This window comes from Castanea sativa, chromosome 4 (genome assembly GCF_040712315.1).
Source record: "Castanea sativa cultivar Marrone di Chiusa Pesio chromosome 4, ASM4071231v1".
In the NCBI taxonomy this organism is placed as follows: Eukaryota; Viridiplantae; Streptophyta; class Magnoliopsida; order Fagales; family Fagaceae; genus Castanea; species Castanea sativa.
Genome location: NC_134016.1, coordinates 3,206,200 through 3,226,706, shown reverse-complemented (window position 1 = coordinate 3,226,706; position 20,507 = coordinate 3,206,200). Strand labels below are relative to the sequence as shown.

Below are 20,507 nucleotides of genomic sequence, written 5' to 3'. Positions count from 1 at the left end.
CTAATATTTAACATGTGATAATTAAATTCACGTAATCATCAAGTTCTTGATGTCAAAAGAATTTATTTATGAGCAATATCCCATGCATAAAATTTTATTCATACATTTATTCTTATTGAAAGCGCCCTTCAAAAGTTCAAATGAAAAATATCAACGGACACTTCTGATAGAAAAATATGAACAGACACTTCTGTGAGTAAGATTAGAATTTAAAGGAAAGACATGCAAAAATATGGTAAGGAAACAGATAATGTGATGATTAAAATCATCAAGTTCTTGATATCACAAATATTTATTTATGAGTAATATTGAGTGCGTAAATTTTTATGTAACCATATATTCTTATTGAAATCCCTTTAAAGGAAAATAACCATATGCCAAATTATAAATAAAGCCATAAATAGACACTTCTTCTAGACACTTTTGAAATGAGAAGAAACCAAAGTCATCATATAAGTGACCACACACTACATTGAAATAACAACTGAGAGATGCGTCTTTTTGGACTGAGAGTTTAAACACCACAAAAGACTTTGAGAGAAAGTTCTTTTTGATAAGGGATTAGTCTTTTTTGTTCTTGAGCATAATCACGAAGATTTAATGGCTTGTAGTGTAAGGGATGCTCTTCATCGACTAATTCTTCTGGCACACATATCGTCTTATTGTTGTGCGAAAACAACCCAAGTGAATATCTTGTCTCAAGATTTTCAGCCAACAAAACTCGATGGACGCAAGCTTTTATCCTATCATTGCTCCAAACCTTGGTCAAGCAAAACATGCATCCATCAATTCCATTGAATATAATCTTGTAAAGCATATCATAACATATTGGTACAACATTGGAAAGCTAAATTAACCGGAGTTGTTATAGATTGTGAAAATACTTAAATTGATCACACCATTAAGACAAAACAAGAAATTAACAATCTACTTCCAAATTTATGTAGTTTTGTAACAAAATAGAATGATAATTATTCTCTCTAATTTCCAAAAAAGTTCTATGTTCGGAGCTAACGAATCGAGTAACTGAACATTCACCTCGATCTTACTTCTCTATTTTGGTTAAGAGGAGTAAGAAAAAGTAAAGTTTTCAGTGAAGAAAATCTAAACCATGAAATATGGGTAGATTATAATAAGTAATTTGGAAAACTATGGTTAATCTTTATTTATTGTCCGCTTATGAATTCACAAGGCTATTTTCCAACAAGATAAGATAAATACCAACTTCTGATAATTTATCTAATAAAACTAATCAAAATCCTTCATAGCTTAAATTATAGGCTTATTTTCATATATCACAACAAATCCATAATTAAAAGATCTAACATATTTGAATTTATTTTATTTGTTTATAAATATGATAAATTTTGAACCTATAGCAACCTTGTGCTTTATTATCGGTTTAAAATGTCAATTTATTTTTGTTATGGTGAATATTTGATCTCAAGCCCTTATTGGATAATAATGGACTTTAACAATTAAACTATGGATAATTACAGATTACCCACCTGTAGTTTAACCTGAGTTTAACTTACCCACCAATAGTTTTATTTTTGACACTTTACCCACCTGAGGTTACTTCTGTTTATTCTCTATTATCCACCTTTGATAAAAAAGATAGGTAAATAAGTCTTTTTACACTCATTTTATGTCTCTTTCCTCCACACACACACAAAAAAAAAAACAAAAAACAAAACAAAACAAAACAAAACAAAAAACAAAAAAGAAAAACAAGATTAAAATATGGTATTATCTTCTCACAATTCACAAACATGAAGAACATACACAAACATAAAGAACATACACCCAAAAAACTAATACAAATCAAATCAAGCAATATCATCAAAGTACAAACCATGGATCTATCAAAATTCAACCCCAAAACCCAAGGCAAAATACAAACATCAACACACCCACGCACATCCAAACCCAAGTTCAATGTATTGAACTAATACATGAATTGTTAGTGACAGGATCAAAAATGCAACAAAACTCAGGTAGAAAAGAAAGAAATACACCAGAGGAAAATAATGGTCAACATATTTAATTAGAGAATGGAAAGTAGCGTTATGCCCTTCCACCTCTCTTTCTCAATCTTTGATCTTTACGGTGTCCCTACCAAAATACTGTTCATTTTTTTTTCCCTTCAACATTCTTGATTCAAACCCAATGGAGACCCATCATCAATTAGAAGAGTCACAAGGTGACAGGCTTTGGCTGCTTCCAAAAACGACAACAACATTCCCATCTCAAGTGAGTGTTTCTTTTTCTTTCAAACAATCATAGGCAGAAAGAATATGGGGTTATTCCATTTCTTGAATTGGTGGTTTTCCACACCCAAAAAAAAATCAAGTATTTGATATTTAGGAAAATGGGTTTTTTTTTTTTTTAATAATCATTTTCACTCAACACAAAACCCACTTTGATTATTATGCCCAAAAAATGAAACCACGGATGGATAAGTTAAATTCGAGCTAAATCACAGGTGGGTAATCTATAATTATCCCATTAAACTAACTGAAATTTAAATATATTACTCATCCAATTCAATACTATTTTTTTTAGAGAGTTTCAACTTATGGCGTCCGCTCCTGATAATAGCTCTTTATTATCAAATCAAGATATTAATCAATTTTTGGTGTAGGCGGGGGATTGAACTCCAGATCTCTTATACAACTATCAAAAATTTTACCAGCTAAGCTAACTGGAACTCACAATACTAAATATTCAATACTACATTCTATACATTATGCTACCTTATTTTTATTGATTTTCCATCAGTAGAATTAATATTTTTTTGTGACTCTCATATTCTTAAATATTCCTACATAGGATAGTAAAAAGAAATAAATAAATAAAGAGAGGAATATCTATAGCAATTTTGCAAGAGCAAGCAATTTAAACCATAATTTGCTTACAGTAGTTGCCCACCTGGAGTCCATCACCTGCCAAGAATATAAAGGACGAAGGGGAGGGATCAAAATCAATCCATTCATCATCCTTTGTTTTTATCTCCAAACCCTTTACACGATTTTGGTGAAGTATGGTGGTAAAGTGCTTGTCCGTGTGGTTGTCAAGGCCGTTGTTGCTCCCAGTTTTCTGAGGTTCATTATATTTTAAAATGCCGAAACTGTGAGTAGTTGATTCCATGTGAGAGTCATAGTAATTCCCCACGCCATAATTTTCAAATACCATTTTTGTCACCATTTTATCTAATTCCGCCATCAGCTTCACATATGAATCAGTACATTCGCTAACCAAGAGAAAACACATCAAAAAGTGTTACTGTTACGTTGTACATAGTTTTAAAAATTTTAAGTAAATAAATAAATAAAAGCAGAAGTTTAAAATAAAAAATAAAAAAGCTATTAGAGATCGAATACTGTGATTTTATTATTTTCTTATAGTTAAAAATAGAAGAAGATAAGATTTCGATTAGGTTATCACCGGACATGATGATTCCCATTGGGCCAGAAGATATTGGTAAACTTTTGAGTTACATCTGTGGAGGTTGCATTATCAATCACCAGGCGTTCGTACTTAGGAGAAGAGAAATAGCCATGGAAAGGCCTTTCAGAGGTGAATTTCATTTTGGTTTCTGTGGGGAACTCAAACAACTTTCCAAATGTGCCAAAGATTGTGTTGTGAAGCTCTGAAGGAATTTTATTGCTAAGCTCCACTACAAAACAACCGTATTCTTCAAGTGCATGGCAAACATCTTTGCGAGCTGAGAACCATGCTTTTGTACCAGGTTTCAGGTCCAAGTTGGAGAGATCAACAACTGGAATCTTGGTAGCCATGATTTTGACTTGTGTTTTGAGGGTTGCAAAGGCAAAACTGTGCAATGCATTGGTATGCAATGCAATGCAATGCTGTGTTATTTATAGATGTCAGTCGTCAAAGATTGAGAATTGGTAAAAATGATCACAGCTGTGACTAACTAATTTTTACAGAACCGGCGTTGATTGGCATAGTATACTTCTTACCATTCTTAAATCTAGTCAACAAATATACCGTATTTTCACATGGATAGGAAAAACTAGTAGCCAACAACATTTTCCAATGTCAAATCTTATCACTTATCAAGCACTTCGCATAACCACTTGACTCCTCCTGGAACAACGGCGACCTTTCAGCAAAGACTCATACTGCTTGCTTGCGAAAACTCCGTAGTCCTCTGTTACTTCTCGAAACCATATCAAATTAAATAATTTAACTGTACTCTTCCTTTCTTATATAATATTGTATAAGCAATGTAATCGTCAAAAAACAAAAAAGTTGAACCCAGTGGTAACTAATACCGGTATATTACGTCCCATGAACCCAGTGGAGCACTAATCCACAAGTTTTGTGTACTATTGCAGTTGTGCTTTTTTTTTAATAAAAAAAAATTATGAAACCGTGATATTGCAAGATTAATTATTATTATTGTAAAGTTGTGATTACTATGGCGTGGGCAATTACTATGACTCTCACATGGAATCAACTACTCACAGTTTCGGCATATATATATATATATAATGAACCTCAGAAAACTGGGAGCAACGATGGCCTTGACAACCACACGGACAAGGACTTAAACACCATACTTCACCAAAATCGTGTAAAGGGTTTGGAGATAAAAACAAAGGATGATGAATGGATTGATTTTGATCCCTCCCCTTCATATCCTTTATATTCTTGGCAGGTGATGGACTCCAGGTGGGCAATTACTATAAGCAAATTATGGTTTAAATTGCTTGCTCTTGCAAAATTGCTATAGATATTCCTCTCTTTACTTATTTATTTCTTTTTACTATCCTACTTAGAAATATTTAAGAATATGAGAGTCACACAAAAAAATATTAATTCTATTGATGGAAAATCAATAAAAATAAGGTAGCATAATGTATAGAATGTAGTGTTGAATATTTAGTATTGAATTGGATGAGTAATATTTGTAGTTAGTCACGTTTAATTCAAATATATTTGAGTTTCAGTTAGTTTAATTTTTAAAGTCCATTATTGGCCAATAAGGGCTTGAGATCAAATATTCACCATAACAAAAATAAATTGACATTTTAAACCGATAATAAAGCGCAAGGTTGCTATAGGTTCAAAATTTATCATATTTATAAACAAATAAAATAAATTCAAATATGTTAGATCTTTTAATTATGAATTTGTTGTGATATATGAAAATAAGCCTATAATTTAAACTATGAAGGATTTTGATTAGTTTTATTAGATAAATTATATTTATCTAATCTTGTTGGAAAATAACCTTGTGAATTCATAAGCGGACAATAAATAAAGATTAATCATAGTTTTCCTAATTACTTATTATAAGCTACCCAAATTTCATGGTTTAGATTTTCTTCACTGAAAACTTTACTTTTTCTTACTCCTCTTAACCAAAATAGAGAAGTAAGATCGAGGTGAATGTTCAGTTACTCGATTCGTTAGCTCCGAACATAGAACTTTTTTGGAAATTAGAGAAAATAATTATCATTCTACTTTGTTACAAAATTAACTACGTAAATATGGAAGTAGATTGTTAATTTCTTGTTTTGTCTTAATGGTGTGATCAATTTAAGTATTTTCGCAATCTATAACAACTCCGGTTAATTTAGCTTTCCAATATTGTACCAATATGTTATGATATGCTTTACAAGATCATATTCAATGGAATTGATGGATGCATGTTTTGCTTGACCAAGGTATGGAGCAATGATAGGATAAAAGCTTGCATCCATCGAGTTTTGTTGACTGAAAATCTTGAGACAAGATATTCACTTGGGTTGTTTTCGCACAACAATAAGAATATATGTGTGCCAGAAGAATTAGTCGATGAAGAGCATCCCTTACACTACAAGCCATTAAATCTTCGTGATTATGCTCAAGAACAAAAAAGACTGATCACTTATCAAAAAGAACTTTCTCTCAAAGTCTTTTGTGGTGTTTAAACTCTCAGTCCAAAAAGACGCATCTCTCGGTTGTTATTTCAATGTAGTGTGTGGTCTCTTATATGGTGACTTTGGCTTCTTCTAATTTCAAAAGTGTGTAGAAGAAGTGTCTATTTGTGGCTTTATTTATAATTTGGCATATGGCTATTTTCCTTTAAAGGGATTTCAATAAGAATATATGATTACATAAAAATTTATGTACTCAATATTACTCATAAATAAATATTTGTGATATCAAGAACTTGATGATTTTAATCATCACATTATTGGTTTCCTTACCATTTTTTTTTGCATGTCTTTTCTTTTAGTTCTAATCTTACTCATAGAAGTATCTGTTCATATTTTTCAATCAGAAGTGTTTGTTGATATTTTTCATTTGAACTTTTAAAGGGCTTTCAATAATAATATATGTATGAATAAAATTTTATGTACGGGATATTGCTCATAAATAAATGTCTTTACGTCAAGAACTTGATGATTACGTGGATTTAATGATCACATGTAAATATTACCATGTATATAACCATATTGAATATGCTAGAATATATACAAATGAGGGAAGCAGAAAATATAAAATACAAAAACATTAAGTTTACGTGGTTCAGCCTAACGGCCTACGTCTATGGAGGAAATTCTTAAGGGTTACAACTTTTATATATGAAAGTGTAATACAAACCAAGTGTTACAATGAACTATAACATGGGTATATATGGTAGGTTAAACCCTAAACATGGGTCTCCTTCCATTAGCTCTATGTTTTCTGCTTTCTCTATGGGCTTGGGTGGTTCCTCCTCTACCATCTAGGTGTGATTTTCTCTAGAAGCTAGATTGCTTGGTAACATTCCCTGGTTAAAAGTTGGTCGCCACATATTTCTCCAATCTCATGGGGGGTCGGGAATTTTACTTTCAAGCAGTATGTGGAAGTTGCAGCCTTAAGGCGGTTAATGGTTGGTCGTCCAAGAATCACATTGTAAGATGAAGGGCAATCGACAATCAAAAAATCTACCATCCTTGTCACCTGAACGGGGTATGCCCCTACTGTAATCTGCAATGAAATGATGCCCTTTGGGTAAACATGGTCTCCACTGAAACTAACCAATAGGGACCCGAAGGGTTTGAGGCATTTTGGATCCAACTTCATTTGTTGGAATGCCATCATGAACATTACATCTGTTGAGTTTCCGTTATCCACCAGCACTCTTCTGGTGTTGTACCCTTCAATGGTTAGCAAAATAATGAGTGGGTCGATGTGTGGCTGCTTAATCCCCTTCACATCTCACTCAAAAAAAACAATGTCGTCATTCCCGGTTTAATGATGTTTTGCCATTGGGTGTTTGATATGAACACTGTTTACTTTCCTTTGGACTACCTTTCACAGGGACTTGTACGATCCCCCAACAACCAGTCCTCCAGTGATCGTCCTTATTTCTCCCATTATCTACTTGGAATTGTCTCGATCTTCTTCCTTATGGTCGTAGGTAGACTTCTCTTCTGTTCGCTGGCAGGCCTATTAATCTTTCTACAAACTTTTGAAGTTTTCCCCTTTGGATCAACTCCTCTATCTGTTCTTTCAAATCTTGGCATTCGTTAGTATAATGACCATGGTCCTTATGGAAGTGGCAATAGTTTTTTGTATCTCTCCGTTTTGAGGACGAGCTCAAAGGTTTGGGCCATTTCAGAGTAGGGTCGTCCTTTATTTGCATGAAGATTTTGTCTACGGGCATCGACAAAGAAGTGAAATTTAGCTTTTTCTTTAATGACGTCTCTACACCACTTTTGCTGGCCTTGGCATCTGTGAGATTATCCTTGTGATCCCTCTTCTTGCCCTAGGACTCAGCGTTTTCTTCCTTCTTTTGCTTATCCGCCAATCCCTTTGCAGCCAGTGCATCTTCCCCATTCATGTATTTTTATGCTTTGAACAACAAGTCCTTCATTGAAGTTGGAGGAGTCTTCCCTAGAGAGAAGACGAGGTCAAGATTGTTCAACCCTGCTTGGAAGGTTGTCACTATCACCTGATCATCTGCTTCGTCAATCTCTAGTATTGCTTGTTGAAACGTTTTACATACTCTCTCAAGGTTTCCCCTTCCTGCTGCTTTACAATTAACAAATAAGAGGTGGGCCTCTTATGGCGTTAGCCTCCAATGAAGTGACGGACAAAGGAATCACTTAGCTTATCAAAATTTGCAATAAACGCTACGGGTAGCTTACTAAACCACACCCTTGCTGCTTCCCTAAGGGTTGCCGGAATGTCCTGCAAATGACTTCATCTAGGGTCTACTGGAGGCTTAGGATTGTTTTGAATGCCCCTATGTGATCCAAGGGATCCTTCTTGCCATCGTAAACTTCCAGCTGAGGGAGATGAAACTTGGGAGGCAAGGGGCACTCCAAAATGCTGACAGTGAAGGGTGAGTCTGTCCTTTTGATCATGCCATCAAGGTTTACTATTGTCTTACCCTTCATGGCAATTTTGACTTCGTCTAGCTCCTTCCTCATGTTTTTCATCATTTGATCATTGCCATGAGTTGACTAAGTGGTGTGTTATGAAGTTTCTCCTCTGCTATTCCTTGGGCTCTGGGCTTCATCGTCATTGTCATTGCAGTTACGTCGAGACTACGACATACTCATGCCCTCAGGACACACCTTTCGCTTCAAGTCTTCATTATGTTTCATCAATTCTTGCACATTAGCTGTCAGTGCTTGAATTTGTTGAGCCATTACCACCGAGTTCGGTGGTGCAATAGTGTTTGAGTCAATCAGTTTTGCGGAACTTAGTCAATTAAAGAATTCGATGGCTTATGGTCATTTTCTCACAGTCAGCGCCAAATTGATGAAGCACGATTTCGCCTCATTAGTATGTTCCTCGTCAATTCAATGGACGACTTGAGATCCTGTTTAAGAGAAAACACTAAATGAATAATGACACCGGTTTGTGGCCTACCAAGAACCCTGATATTTAAGTTAGCTCAAGCTATTCAAGAATCTTAATTTTGTAGAGTAATTTGTGTGTGTTTTTTCTATTTTTACCTGTCTTTCCTAGCTTTATATAGCCTTATGATAAGTTAATGCTTAGTATAACATTACACTATAATGATGACCATTTAATCCCAACCTTTGCTGTCTGTAACAGACCTTTAATTGCACATTATTGGATGACGATAACGTTTCTGTGCCTATTTATCATTCAATCTCTAAATGCTGTCTGAAAGTAATTCACTTATGCTCATCCATGCTCTTACTCATCATTATGATGGACGGTTTGCAAGTGATAGATGACCATTTATGTGCTACTTGTCAAATTCCATTTTAAGAGATGAAAAGGCACTATCTCGTTAAAGGTTCTATACATATGCCATTTCTCAAGGACATTTCTTTAGATAAATACACTATTTTTTCCTCTTTTCGAATGGTAAATATTTCTCAGAACATTTTGTACATGGAGTGGGAATCAAACCTAGCGAATTCACTTTGACTCTATCTTCTTTTCTTGCTTCTTTTTTTTCTTTTTCTTCGACTTTCTCTTTTATTTTGAATAGAAAAATTTTCACACGCATTCACCAAACTTAAATTCATCGTAGATTTTTAGTGCACAATAGTCAATGCATTATAAATTCTTAATACAAAACTTCGTTCCATTATGTTATGTAAATCTTAAGCATCTCACTTCTTATTTTTCATATTCAATAGAGAAAATCAAAACAGCTAGAACAAAATTTTCATAAATGCTATTGGGATTTTCAATACAGTGAGACTACTTTCATAGAACACCACATCACTCAAAAGGTATCTTTTATCAAATTGTTTTATATAGTATTGAAAGGCTCATTTTTCATTCTCTTAAATATTTGTTGGATAATGAAAAATAATAATTTGAAAGAATTTTCTTTACAAATTAACGCTTGCACTTGAAGAAATTTATTGGAAAGATCACGGAAAAATGTGACCAACGAAGAGCGAATAATTAAGTGTGATATACCACTGCATACCCTTGGTGCAATGGTCACTCCACAAGGGTCGGGGTTCAAGTCTCTAAGAGGGAGCTTCATACACATATACACTTAGGTTAGGTTAGAGTAGAATTCTATCTTGTATCACAAAAAAAAAAAAAAAAGTGTGATATCATTTAATGGGTGTTGCCCAAGGACAACCCTTTTTTTTTTTTTTTTCTTTCTTATATTTAATGTTATTTTTCATTTATTTCAATTTGAGGTATATGCATTTGTCTAATAATATTACATATTTAAGAAATACTTATAAATTCAAAAGTGTTATGAGATTAGCTCCAAATAATGAACACATCCACGCACGAACATATGATTTTAATGTTTATTTTTTGGAGCTAGCTAGCCTCATGACACCCTTACTGCATCAATAGTTAACAAATATATAATATTATTAGATAAATGAGTAAACTTTAAATTAGAATTAATAAAAAATTCTGAAATTAAACAAACAAACAAAAAGCTGATAGTTGATTATATATATGCTGAATAGTTGATTATATTTATATGTTATATGATAGAATAATTAATTTAATGACCAATAACAAAGGGAAGAAAAGTCATACTTCGGACCCCAAGCGTAGGACTTGCAGCGAACTGTAATCCCAAATTGAGGTATGGACTGGGCCGGAATATAACTTTGCTTTAGAAGACTGGAAGTAACCCGCCACGTGTAGGACTTGGAGCAATTGTAATCTCAAATTAGTAATAAAAAAAATAATAAAAATAAAAACTTTTGGGCTGCACTTTGGGAGGTGGTATACTGTGTGCCCGGCATATATGCCGGGTCACAATATCATTTTCGGCACTTTGGAGAGACCAATGAAAAAATTAAAGTCAAAATAGATTTGACATTAGTTTTTACTTTTAGTTTTTAGAGTTTTTATGTACAATTTTTTGAAATCGTACTTTTTTTTGTTTTTTTTTTAAAAAAATATAAGTATATTTTAACACATTTTCAGTAAAAAATTATCAACAAAAACCTAGATAAGGGATTTCTAAACGGACACTAAGGGGGTATTTGGTATATGCACTTAAAAACTGAAAACATGTGTTTGAAAATATGTGTGGAAATACATGTAGATAAAAAAAGTGTGTGAAAATACGTGTAATGTTGTTTAAAAATTGAAAACATGTGTTTGAGTGGGTGTATTAAATAGGGCCTAAGTGGTCTGGATTCTAGAGTTCTAGTTCCCTAATTTGCTAGACTCTAGAGTCTGGACGTTAGAGAGGGAGAGAGGATTCAAGTTTGGTGATGCTGTAATTTTTTGAGCATGAAGAAGAAGAGACCATCCCCTCGTCAACTCCAAAGTAAGCTAGAAAAAATTTTTAAATAAGGAAAGGAGCAAAAATTACAACTTTTTTTTTCTTATTCACTTTTATTTTCTTTGTAAAAATTGTTCAAATAAGAATGTGTTTATAAAAAATTATAAATGTCCAGTTATTTTAAGTTAGTGATACAGTTATCACTTATAGGATTAAAACCTTATTAAAAATGAACGTAAAATGTAATTTTAGAGTTTCTTAAAAAATAAAATTAATAGCAATTTTTTTTAGAAAAAAAAAGTAATAGTAATTAATAATTATAAATGGGTGCAAAATTTTTGCCGAGAATTTTGAGGGGGCCAGAACCCAGAAGCATAATTTTTCTTTAATGGTTGGATCTTTATTCTCACTACATCATATTACCAATGGTTGTCCAACAGAGCAGATTGATTTACCTACAAATAACAAATGATTATTAAATTCAATAACAACTTTAACTTCTATATCATATTCTTCTCAACAACAAAAAAAGAACAAAAAAAAAAAACCTTCTATGTCATATTCTTCACCTTCAAATAAGACCTTCAACTTCGGGTATGACTTGTGTCCAGTGGCCAGTAACCACTAGACACGTTAAGATACGGACACATATCTGCATCGCAACTTGTCCAGTAGCACTGGCCACTGGACACAAGCTCCACCCTTCAACTTCTGTCATATTCTTAAATTTCAAATAAGGCATTCTCTAAATTTAATTCAAATAATACCATCAACTTCTATATCATGTTCACTAATATCATATTATGTTGGAGTGTGTGTTTCAAACACTAAAACTTTGCTTGTGTCCCACGTTAGTTAGAAATGAGTCTTCATGTGTGTTTATAAACCATAGCACAACTTAAGTGATAATTTGAAAGATTATGGGCTAGGGGTTAGAGTTGGGTTTGAGTTGGTTTTAGGCTTGTCTCTATCTCTCTCTTGGGCATTTAATGTGCTGCCCATTGGGCATGCACTGTGACCATTGTAGCTCATAAGTCCTCTAATTAGTTGGCTTATAAAGCCCCTTTTTCCCCTATTGCTCTCTTCAGTTTTTTCAGCTACACACAGCCACCTTTCTTCCCCTGTTTTGCTCTATTTTCTGCTCATCTCCACTGAAAATTTCAACATCAATTTTGGTTTTTAGGAAAGGCAAATAAAGTTGTTTTTTGTTCTTCTTGCTTAACTGTGCGTTCAACTTGAAGAAATCACTATAGTCTAATCATGTGGGGTTATTCAACCAAGAGAGCCATTTGCATCGAGTTCTACTCCGGGTGGCACAAATCAAGCTTTAAGGACAACGTATTTTGCGTGATTCTATAGTTTGTGAGATCTTTCTAACTCTATCTATTTACTTTTTGTCATTGCTAATTTTTAGAATTTATATTGTTGAATCATAACTTGTTTTTTATCTCTATATTTTCCAACATATTCTTCATGGTTATCCAAATGGAGCAGATTGACCTACAAATAACACTCATGTATTAATACAAATCAGTTGTATTTGCAGCAAACTTGGCATTTAATTAACTATTAAAATTTAAAACTTATCATTCACTCATTACCCTAACCTATAGCATCACAATCCACCTATTTTCTTCTCTATACCAAACCTACAACTTGTTATTGGCCCAAAATAGCCAATTTGATGTAAGCCTAGCAAATTAAAATTCAGAAATCCAGCTGCACATTTATGTAATCATTAAACAATACCAAACTCCAAATTTTTCCTGAGAATGGCATTAACTAAACTCTTTCAATACTCTAAATCATAAGTTAATCAGCCACCAGAAACTATAAAGGTAGCCTAAAAAATTAAAGAAAAAAACATCAAATTTCAATACAATGACAACTATTATGTGCTATATGATAAAGATATAGGTACCCAACTACATGTATGATAAACGAAATGCACAATATTTATTTATTTTTTTCCATATAACCATATTTTGAAATACTATAATTTAAAACTTGTATAGATGCTTGCATGTCACACACTCCTATATATTTTAACTTAAAATAATGGGTCAATTTGGGTTACGTTTGTGGTACCTTTCAACCCAACCTGACTTCCTCAAGTTGAGAATTTCCCAAACCAACATTAGGTTAGGCCATTTTTAGGCATAATAAAAAATTGGACTTTTATTCAACTATTTAATTTTAGTATTCAATAAATTATTTGAATTTACAAAATTTGACCTAATGCTCTAACTATACAAAAACCAAGTCCTAAAAAACAAAAATATATTGTCAAGAGTCTTATATTTCAACTAGCACATTTTAATTTTTCTAATGGAGACATTCATGACTCAAATTCTCATACCCATTGTAACTATTTAAAATAAGTTTCAACATCAAACCTGAATCAACCTAATTTAACTTGATGCCTCGAAAATATTTGTATTTGTGTATTTTGTTAGTTAGTTCTTAAAAAAAATAATCATAAGATATCTGATAGTTCTTGATAATGACATGGTGGGAATCACCAAAAATTTTTAGTTGAACAGATCTTGTAAAGACAATTAACAAATGAAAATCCTAATCCAGTAAATGTCCGCTCTAGTTATTGTTTTTCTTTCTGTTGTTTCAAAAGTAGCTGCTTCAACTTCAGTCACTCGAATTTTTTATAGTTATTTTTATTTCTCATCAAACAAATAGACTAGGGATCATCACGAGATCAAGAAAATGTTTTGTAAGAGAGAGAGATGAGTTGCTTCCAACATTGGAGGTCAGGGGATTACGACAAGAGAGTTTTTTTTTACAAATTATCATGAGACACGACTTTTATTTGTGAAGTAGTTTTCAAATAAATGACCATGGTCTAGCACACCAACAATTAATCAGTGAATTACTTAAAGTAAATGGCCCAAGAGCTTGAAAATAAAATACATGTAACCATCAAGTTCCCTTAACATATTTAATGGCATGGTTTATTCCAGGTAAATAAAGGACTTTTATAACTTGGAAGAAAGCCAACCCATGAAATGAACATAATTTGTAATTCATTGTACAATAGATTAAGAATATCCATTTGTCAATTATTTCAAACTGTGCATATCAGACATGGAAAACAATAAAATTCTTTGGGGCAAAAGATGTCAAACACCGCAATAAACTTTGATAGGATTCTCATGTCCCTGACCTTCTTGTGATCTAACATAATCAATGTGATCAAATGGCTTATACTGTAAAGGGTGTTCATCATCAACCAGCTCTTCTGGTACATGTATTGTCCCTTCGTTGAATGTAAAGAGCCCAAGCAAATGTATTGTCTTGTTTCCATTCATCATTACTCTATGCTTGCAAGGCCGTAACCTGTCATTGCTCCATGCCTACACCATGCAAATTATATACAACCCTTAGAATGTTAATGATGATTATATATAGTACTTAAAATTAAACTAATTGCTGAGTCACTCGATGTGTGAAAATATATTTTGTAATAGGATATAATATATATAATTTTTTTCGGACACAACTTGTGTCTAGTGTCCAATTCCACTAAACATATTGGGATATAGAGACGTATCTAGTAGAACTAGATACTGGACACAAGCTCTTCCTTTTTTTTTCTTTTTTTGTTCTAAGCAATAATTTTAATTAATGTAGTCTATAAATGTTATTGTTTTGTATTAGGCAATCAGTCAAAGAGTTGGGTCTGATCCTAAATAAAAAGTCAAAGAGTTGGTACGGCACATTGAAATATATATCCAAATATTGTTTGTAACTCAAATACCTATATGTTAAAAAAAAAACTCAAATACCTATATATAGTATAAAATATAGATGGATATGATTTGATTTAAGAATATAGATAGATATGATTAAATATATTAAAAAAATATATTATTATCTTCTATTGAACTTTAACTTTTCAAATCCAAGCACAAGCCACAATAATTTCGGTTGTTTTTACACCTATTTGTTGCTAACTTTACAAATCTGCATAAGGCACAATAATGCTAGTTGTCATTTTAGTGGTTTTTGAGCATATTTGATGATTTTAGAGATATTAGAAGTATTTTAGTTCTTTTAGAGGTTATATGGGTATTTTGCTCATTTTAGAGATTTTGGGGGGTACTTTGATCATTTTAGTGGTTTTTTAGCATAATTAGTGATTTTAGGAATATCAGGGGTATTTTGGTTATTTTAGAGGTTTCTAAGGTATTTTGCTAATTTTAGAGAGTTTGGCGATATTTTGCTCATTTTAGTTTTAGAGATTTTGGGGATAATTTTGGATGTCCAAGAGTATATTGGTAATTTTGGAAGTTTAGGAGTATTTGGATCATTTTGGGTATTTAAGGATGTTTTGGTAATTTTGGAGGTCAATAGGATACTCAAGTAATTTTAAAGGTATTTTGGTCATATTGGGTTAAATGGGTGGGTTACTAAATGGGTTGGGTGGGTAAAAGGTAATTAATTTATATATAACGGGTCATAAATGGATAAATGAATAATTACACACTTAACCTATATATAACCCAACCCATTCATTTGCCACCCCTAGTTACAACCATCGGATTACTTTACAAATCCAAGCACGAATCACATCAGCCAATTGCTATACAAATCCAAGCACAAGCCACTTCTATAATATTAAAGACTTGCTGATCACTATGTATTTGTTCTCTTTGGTGCATTTTTTATTATTTCTACTTTTTTTTTCCTTTACAAATGATCCTTTTTGTTAATATTTATTTAATTGTCTCTGCAAATTTGCTATATAGACAATAAAGTATTACAAAAGTACTATCAATTTAGTATGGTAGCACTATATCATTAACATAGCAAATTTTATACAGCAATTAAATAAACATTAACAAAAGAACCATTAGTGGGGAAAAAAAAAAGTAGAAGTAATAATCTTAAAAATGCACCAGAGGAGAAACAAAACATAAGAAATAGAGAGAGACTATTGTAAGCAAATTGAAATACATAGCTAAGTATTGTGTCAAGCTCAAACATAATAGAGAACTTTTACAAGGGCAGTTTGTTAGATAACAATTCTAGAATAATTGTTCATTGCATATTGAAATACAATGATGTTTATTTATCACATGAAACAAAATATATATATATATATATATCTTAAATATTGTAGAATTAAACATACCAAGTATATAACGACAATTTCTTTTCAATCTTTTATCATAGGAAGCATGTCTCTATCTTATTAATAGTCCGTTTGGATTGAGAGATCAGTGAGGGGGAGTAGAGTAAAGTAGAATAGAATTTGTCCAAAATTAGACTATTTTCATCTAACTCTACTCTACTCCCCTCCACTCCCCCTTTTTTTCCTGTCAATCCAAACGGGCCCTAAAGGAAAGCTACATTTTCTTCTAAAAAAAAAAATAAATAAAAAAAAAGGAAAGCTACATTTTTGCAATGGTAAGTCTTTTCTATTTTTGTCAATAAGAATTATATTTCATGGAAAGTCTTAAATATTGTAGAAACGGTTATGTTAGTGTCTTATACATAAAAAGAGAGAGTTTAAGCTATATTATGTTGGTTGCTCCAAGATTTTTATAAGGGAATTTGAAAGGCATTTCGTTGAGATATTATATGAAATAACGGCATTATTGTTGTTTATGTGGCTTATGCCTGGATTTGTAAAGTTAGTAACCAAATTGTTAAAATATTATTAGCATTCTTGTGACTTTATACGGCTTATGCTTGGATTTGTAATACAAATGGCTTAAGTGATTTATTCTTGGTTTGTCAAGTTAATAACTGAATAGTTGTGATATCAATTGGTATTATTGTTACTTATGCTAACTTGTAAAGTGTTTTTTAGAAGAAAGAAAATCGTAAATGGTAATATCAATTGAAGATATTAATATTTTGTTATAGTTAATATTGCCACCAAAAAAAAAAAAAAAAGATAGAAAAGGGATTGATGAGGTGATTGCTGAAGTAGCACAACAAGAGTTTTGCAAAATTAAATTCAACAATACTATTTTTATGTTGATTATAGTTTATAGATTATAGAATATAGATAATTGATGGTGTTAACTAGCAATAGATGAAATGTAACAAAACTTGGGATGTTGTTGGTCTAGCCAATAACATATACAAGAGGTAGGAACTCATGTTGATCGTGAACGCATCTGTAGGAGCTGAGTATTTTTTGGTGTTTGCTTTAACAAACGCCTATAAATTATTAAATTTATACTTCATTCAAAAAATTAAAAAGGTTTCTATCGACAAATTGGAGGAGAAGTATTCAAGATTGATTTTTGAAATGTTTCAATTAAAGCCCAGCCCTATGAAACACCCCTCCAGCTTGGGCCTAGGATTCAGAGGGTTTAAGGAGAGAGAAACCACCATTACGTAGCCCAACCCCTGGGCTAAATATTTTTTTTTTTATTAATCTATATTTCAACCAAAAAAATAATGCAGAACTATGTTTATATATAAACTAACAGCCTTGTAATTCAATTGTCACCTTTTGGTGTTTCCAACAAAGACATCTAGGTTCAAATCCCCTTCTCCTATTGTAAACTATTGAATTATCCAAAATATATATACAAACCTTAAAACAAATGGATATTGGCCTCTTGGTTTCTAATCTATATAGTATATATCATCATCATCATCATCATCATATTATTAAGGTTCTCTAAAAAAATTGATATTGTTAAGGATTCATAAACTAATATCTTAAATAATCACTTCTATTTAAGAACCAAATAATCACACAGATCTTCTATAAAAAAAAATAAAGATAATAATTACGTAGTTTTGCTGAAAAACAAAGTATATAAGCTCAAACTTGGCCTGGTCAATATATTGAGTTCAAGTCCAACCTAAAATCTTACACTATCAACAAAATTGGCCCAGCCCAAATGTACAGGCAAAATCTAGGTCTATGCCCGAAATTTAATGCTAGGTTGGGCTGGACCGTTGGGCCATCCAGCCCATATACACCCTATTTGCTGTCCGTACAGTAATTTATATATATATATATATATATATATATATATATATATATATATATTTTTTTTTTTTTTTTTAATTGTGAAGAGTAATTACACTCATCACTTTAAAATAGAAGAAAAATTGTGAAGGGTAATTAAGAGAGATTTTCTAGAGTTCCAGCTCAGTACTTCAGATTTGTAGTTTATTCTTTTTAGTACAGCAAGAGTATTTTAGATTTTTTTTTTTTTCCTATTGGGTTTTAATTGACCCAGCTTAATGAAGGATTTTTTACAGGTTTTTTTTTTTTTGCAATTAATTGTGTTTGAGAAGTTAATAATTAGAACATATATTGAATAAAACACAAATTTGAACCAAAAACCCTATCAGTTCAACCCTTTTTTTTTAGATAGAGTTTTAACTTATGGCGTCTGCTCTTAATGATAACTCTTTATCATCAAATTAAGAGACACCAATCAGTTTTTAATATAGGCGGAAATTGAATCTCAGATCTATTATTCAACCATCAAATATTTTACCAACTGGTATTTAACCCTTAGATATGCTGAAATGATTTAGTGTACCTGATGTATTACACTCTCTAATACATAAAGGTGAGTCCCTTTCTTATGTAAGATAAATTAACAAAATGGATAAAAAAAATTGAATAAAACACAAATTTGAATAAAAACTCTAGCACTCTAACCATAGATCTCGTTAAATGACCTGTGCACTTAATACATTATACTTTCTTATCATATGAGGTTAAGTTTCACTCTTATCTTACATAAAGACTCAACGTGCATAATAACTTACTAATGACAATCTTTTTTCACCGTGAAAACTTTTACTTCTATTTCACAACTCGCATAATAACTTAATAGTGATCTTTTTTTACTATGAAAACTTTCACTTCTATTTTTAATCTCATCACTGTCTCACATTAAATTAAATAAAATAATTAAAACAGAAAACAAAAGCAAATATATATTTTTGTAAAATAGAAACAGTGACATACCTGAAATGCATCACCAGCCATGTACAAAAATGACGAAGGTGTAGGATCTAAGCCAATCCACTCACCATCCCTGGTCTGTACCTCAAAAGCATTAACATGGTGCTGCTGCACTATGCTGGTGAAGGACTTGTCCGTGTGAGTAGGAAAGCCCTTCTTAGGATCATAATTCTGATATTCTTTGTATTTTCCAAATCGGATAACATACCCAGTTGATGCAATGTTTGAGTCATAGTATTTCTCAACACCATAGTTTTCAAACACCATTCTTGTCACCGTTTGATCAATTTCTGCCATTAGCTTTGCGTACAAATTAGCTCCTTCACTATTTAAGAGAGAACAAAAAGATGGATCAAACAAGTAGTTGCACAATTAAATGATCCTATTAAGCATAGCTGTATTAATACATTTTCACCGATCCCGATTAATTTGTTAAGATTCATAGCTGATCCCAAAATTTTGAGATTAATGTTTAATTGTTAGTTGTTGCCTTGTTGGTATATAAAAAATTAAACTCAAAGTGTTTGGGTTTTTTAAGGGAGGGAAATATTTAATAGAGAACATGCTTCTTCTTTTTCATCCTTGACCTTTCTTCAATAAAATTTTATCATCTTCTTTTAATTTTTTTTACAATTTTTGTTTTGTTAATGAGATCTTCCTCATTTGAACTTTTTATTTTTGGAGAAGATTTCTCATCTGAACTTAGAATTTGTAATTTTGGATGCTTGAAAATATTCAAAGTAAAAAGGTCAAAATTTTAATGGAAATTTTTACTCAATTCTCTTGTTAACCCAAACAAGGGGAATTAACATTGAGAATTCCTCAATTATAAATTAAGATTCCACTTCAAAACTCTTCCTCCAAACAAAATATTGATACTATTTCCTCTCATAAAATATAAATTTAACTGCATTAGATAATTGATATATTTGTATATAATGGAAAAAAGAAGATCAAGCAATACCAGAAATGATCATTCCCATTAGGCCACATGAGATTTGTGAACTTCTGGCTTTCTTCTAGGCACGTTGCATTATCAATCCCCATGCTTTCATGGGCTGAACCAACACTGATGTAGCCACGGTAAGGTTTGTCATGTGTGTTTTGCATCTTGGTTTCTGTGGGGAGCTCAAACAACTCTCCTATTGTACCAAAGATTTTGTTATGGAGCTCCAAAGAAATCTTGTTGCCAATTTCTGCAATAAAACAACCTTGTTCTTCTAGTGCATGGCAAACAGCTTTGCGTGTTGAGAGCCAAGAATTTGTGCCAGGCTTCAAGTCCTCACTTGAGAAATCTATGACTGGAATTTTGGACAGTGCTTGTCTACCCAT

General features: G+C 32.1%; 2 protein-coding genes across 2 annotated transcripts; both read right to left on the bottom strand.

Annotated features, from left to right (window-relative positions):
• Positions 1 to 514: 514 nt before the first annotated feature.
• On the bottom strand, positions 515 to 11,927 carry LOC142631473 (putative 2-oxoglutarate-dependent dioxygenase AOP1). The gene is made up of 6 exons (XM_075805645.1): positions 11,792 to 11,927; positions 11,633 to 11,664; positions 10,952 to 10,984; positions 3,448 to 3,788; positions 2,932 to 3,253; positions 515 to 760 (listed from the first exon to the last, which is right to left on the bottom strand). Exons 1-6 carry the CDS (start codon positions 11,925 to 11,927, stop codon positions 515 to 517), a joined length of 1,110 nt encoding a protein of 369 aa, XP_075661760.1.
• A 2,416-nt stretch (positions 11,928 to 14,343) lies between these two features.
• LOC142631472 (deoxypodophyllotoxin synthase-like) lies at positions 14,344 to 20,507 on the bottom strand. The gene is made up of 3 exons (XM_075805644.1): positions 20,140 to 20,507; positions 19,179 to 19,500; positions 14,344 to 14,577 (listed from the first exon to the last, which is right to left on the bottom strand). The coding sequence occupies exons 1-3, from the start codon at positions 20,505 to 20,507 to the stop codon at positions 14,344 to 14,346; spliced, it is 924 nt and encodes a 307-aa protein (XP_075661759.1).

Excerpts from the sequence above, each read along its gene's own strand:
- LOC142631473 (XM_075805645.1), bottom strand. The coding sequence starts at position 11,927 with ATGACAGAAGTTGAAGGGTGGAGCTTGTGTCCAGTGGCCAGTGCTACT. Across the intron at positions 11,665-11,791 it reads AGTCATACCCGAAGTTGAAG|GTAAATCAATCTGCTCTGTT; the intron begins GTCTTATTTGAA and ends TGTTATTTGTAG. Across the intron at positions 3,789-10,951 it reads ATACCAAATACCCCCTTAGT|ATTCCAGTTGTTGATCTCTC; the intron begins GTCCGTTTAGAA and ends ATGGCTACCAAG.
- LOC142631472 (XM_075805644.1), bottom strand. The coding sequence starts at position 20,507 with ATGGGTAGACAAGCACTGTCCAAAATTCCAGTCATAGATTTCTCAAGT. Across the intron at positions 19,501-20,139 it reads AATGGGAATGATCATTTCTG|TGAAGGAGCTAATTTGTACG; the intron begins GTATTGCTTGAT and ends TCTCTTAAATAG. Across the intron at positions 14,578-19,178 it reads TGGCTGGTGATGCATTTCAG|GCATGGAGCAATGACAGGTT; the intron begins GTATGTCACTGT and ends TGCATGGTGTAG.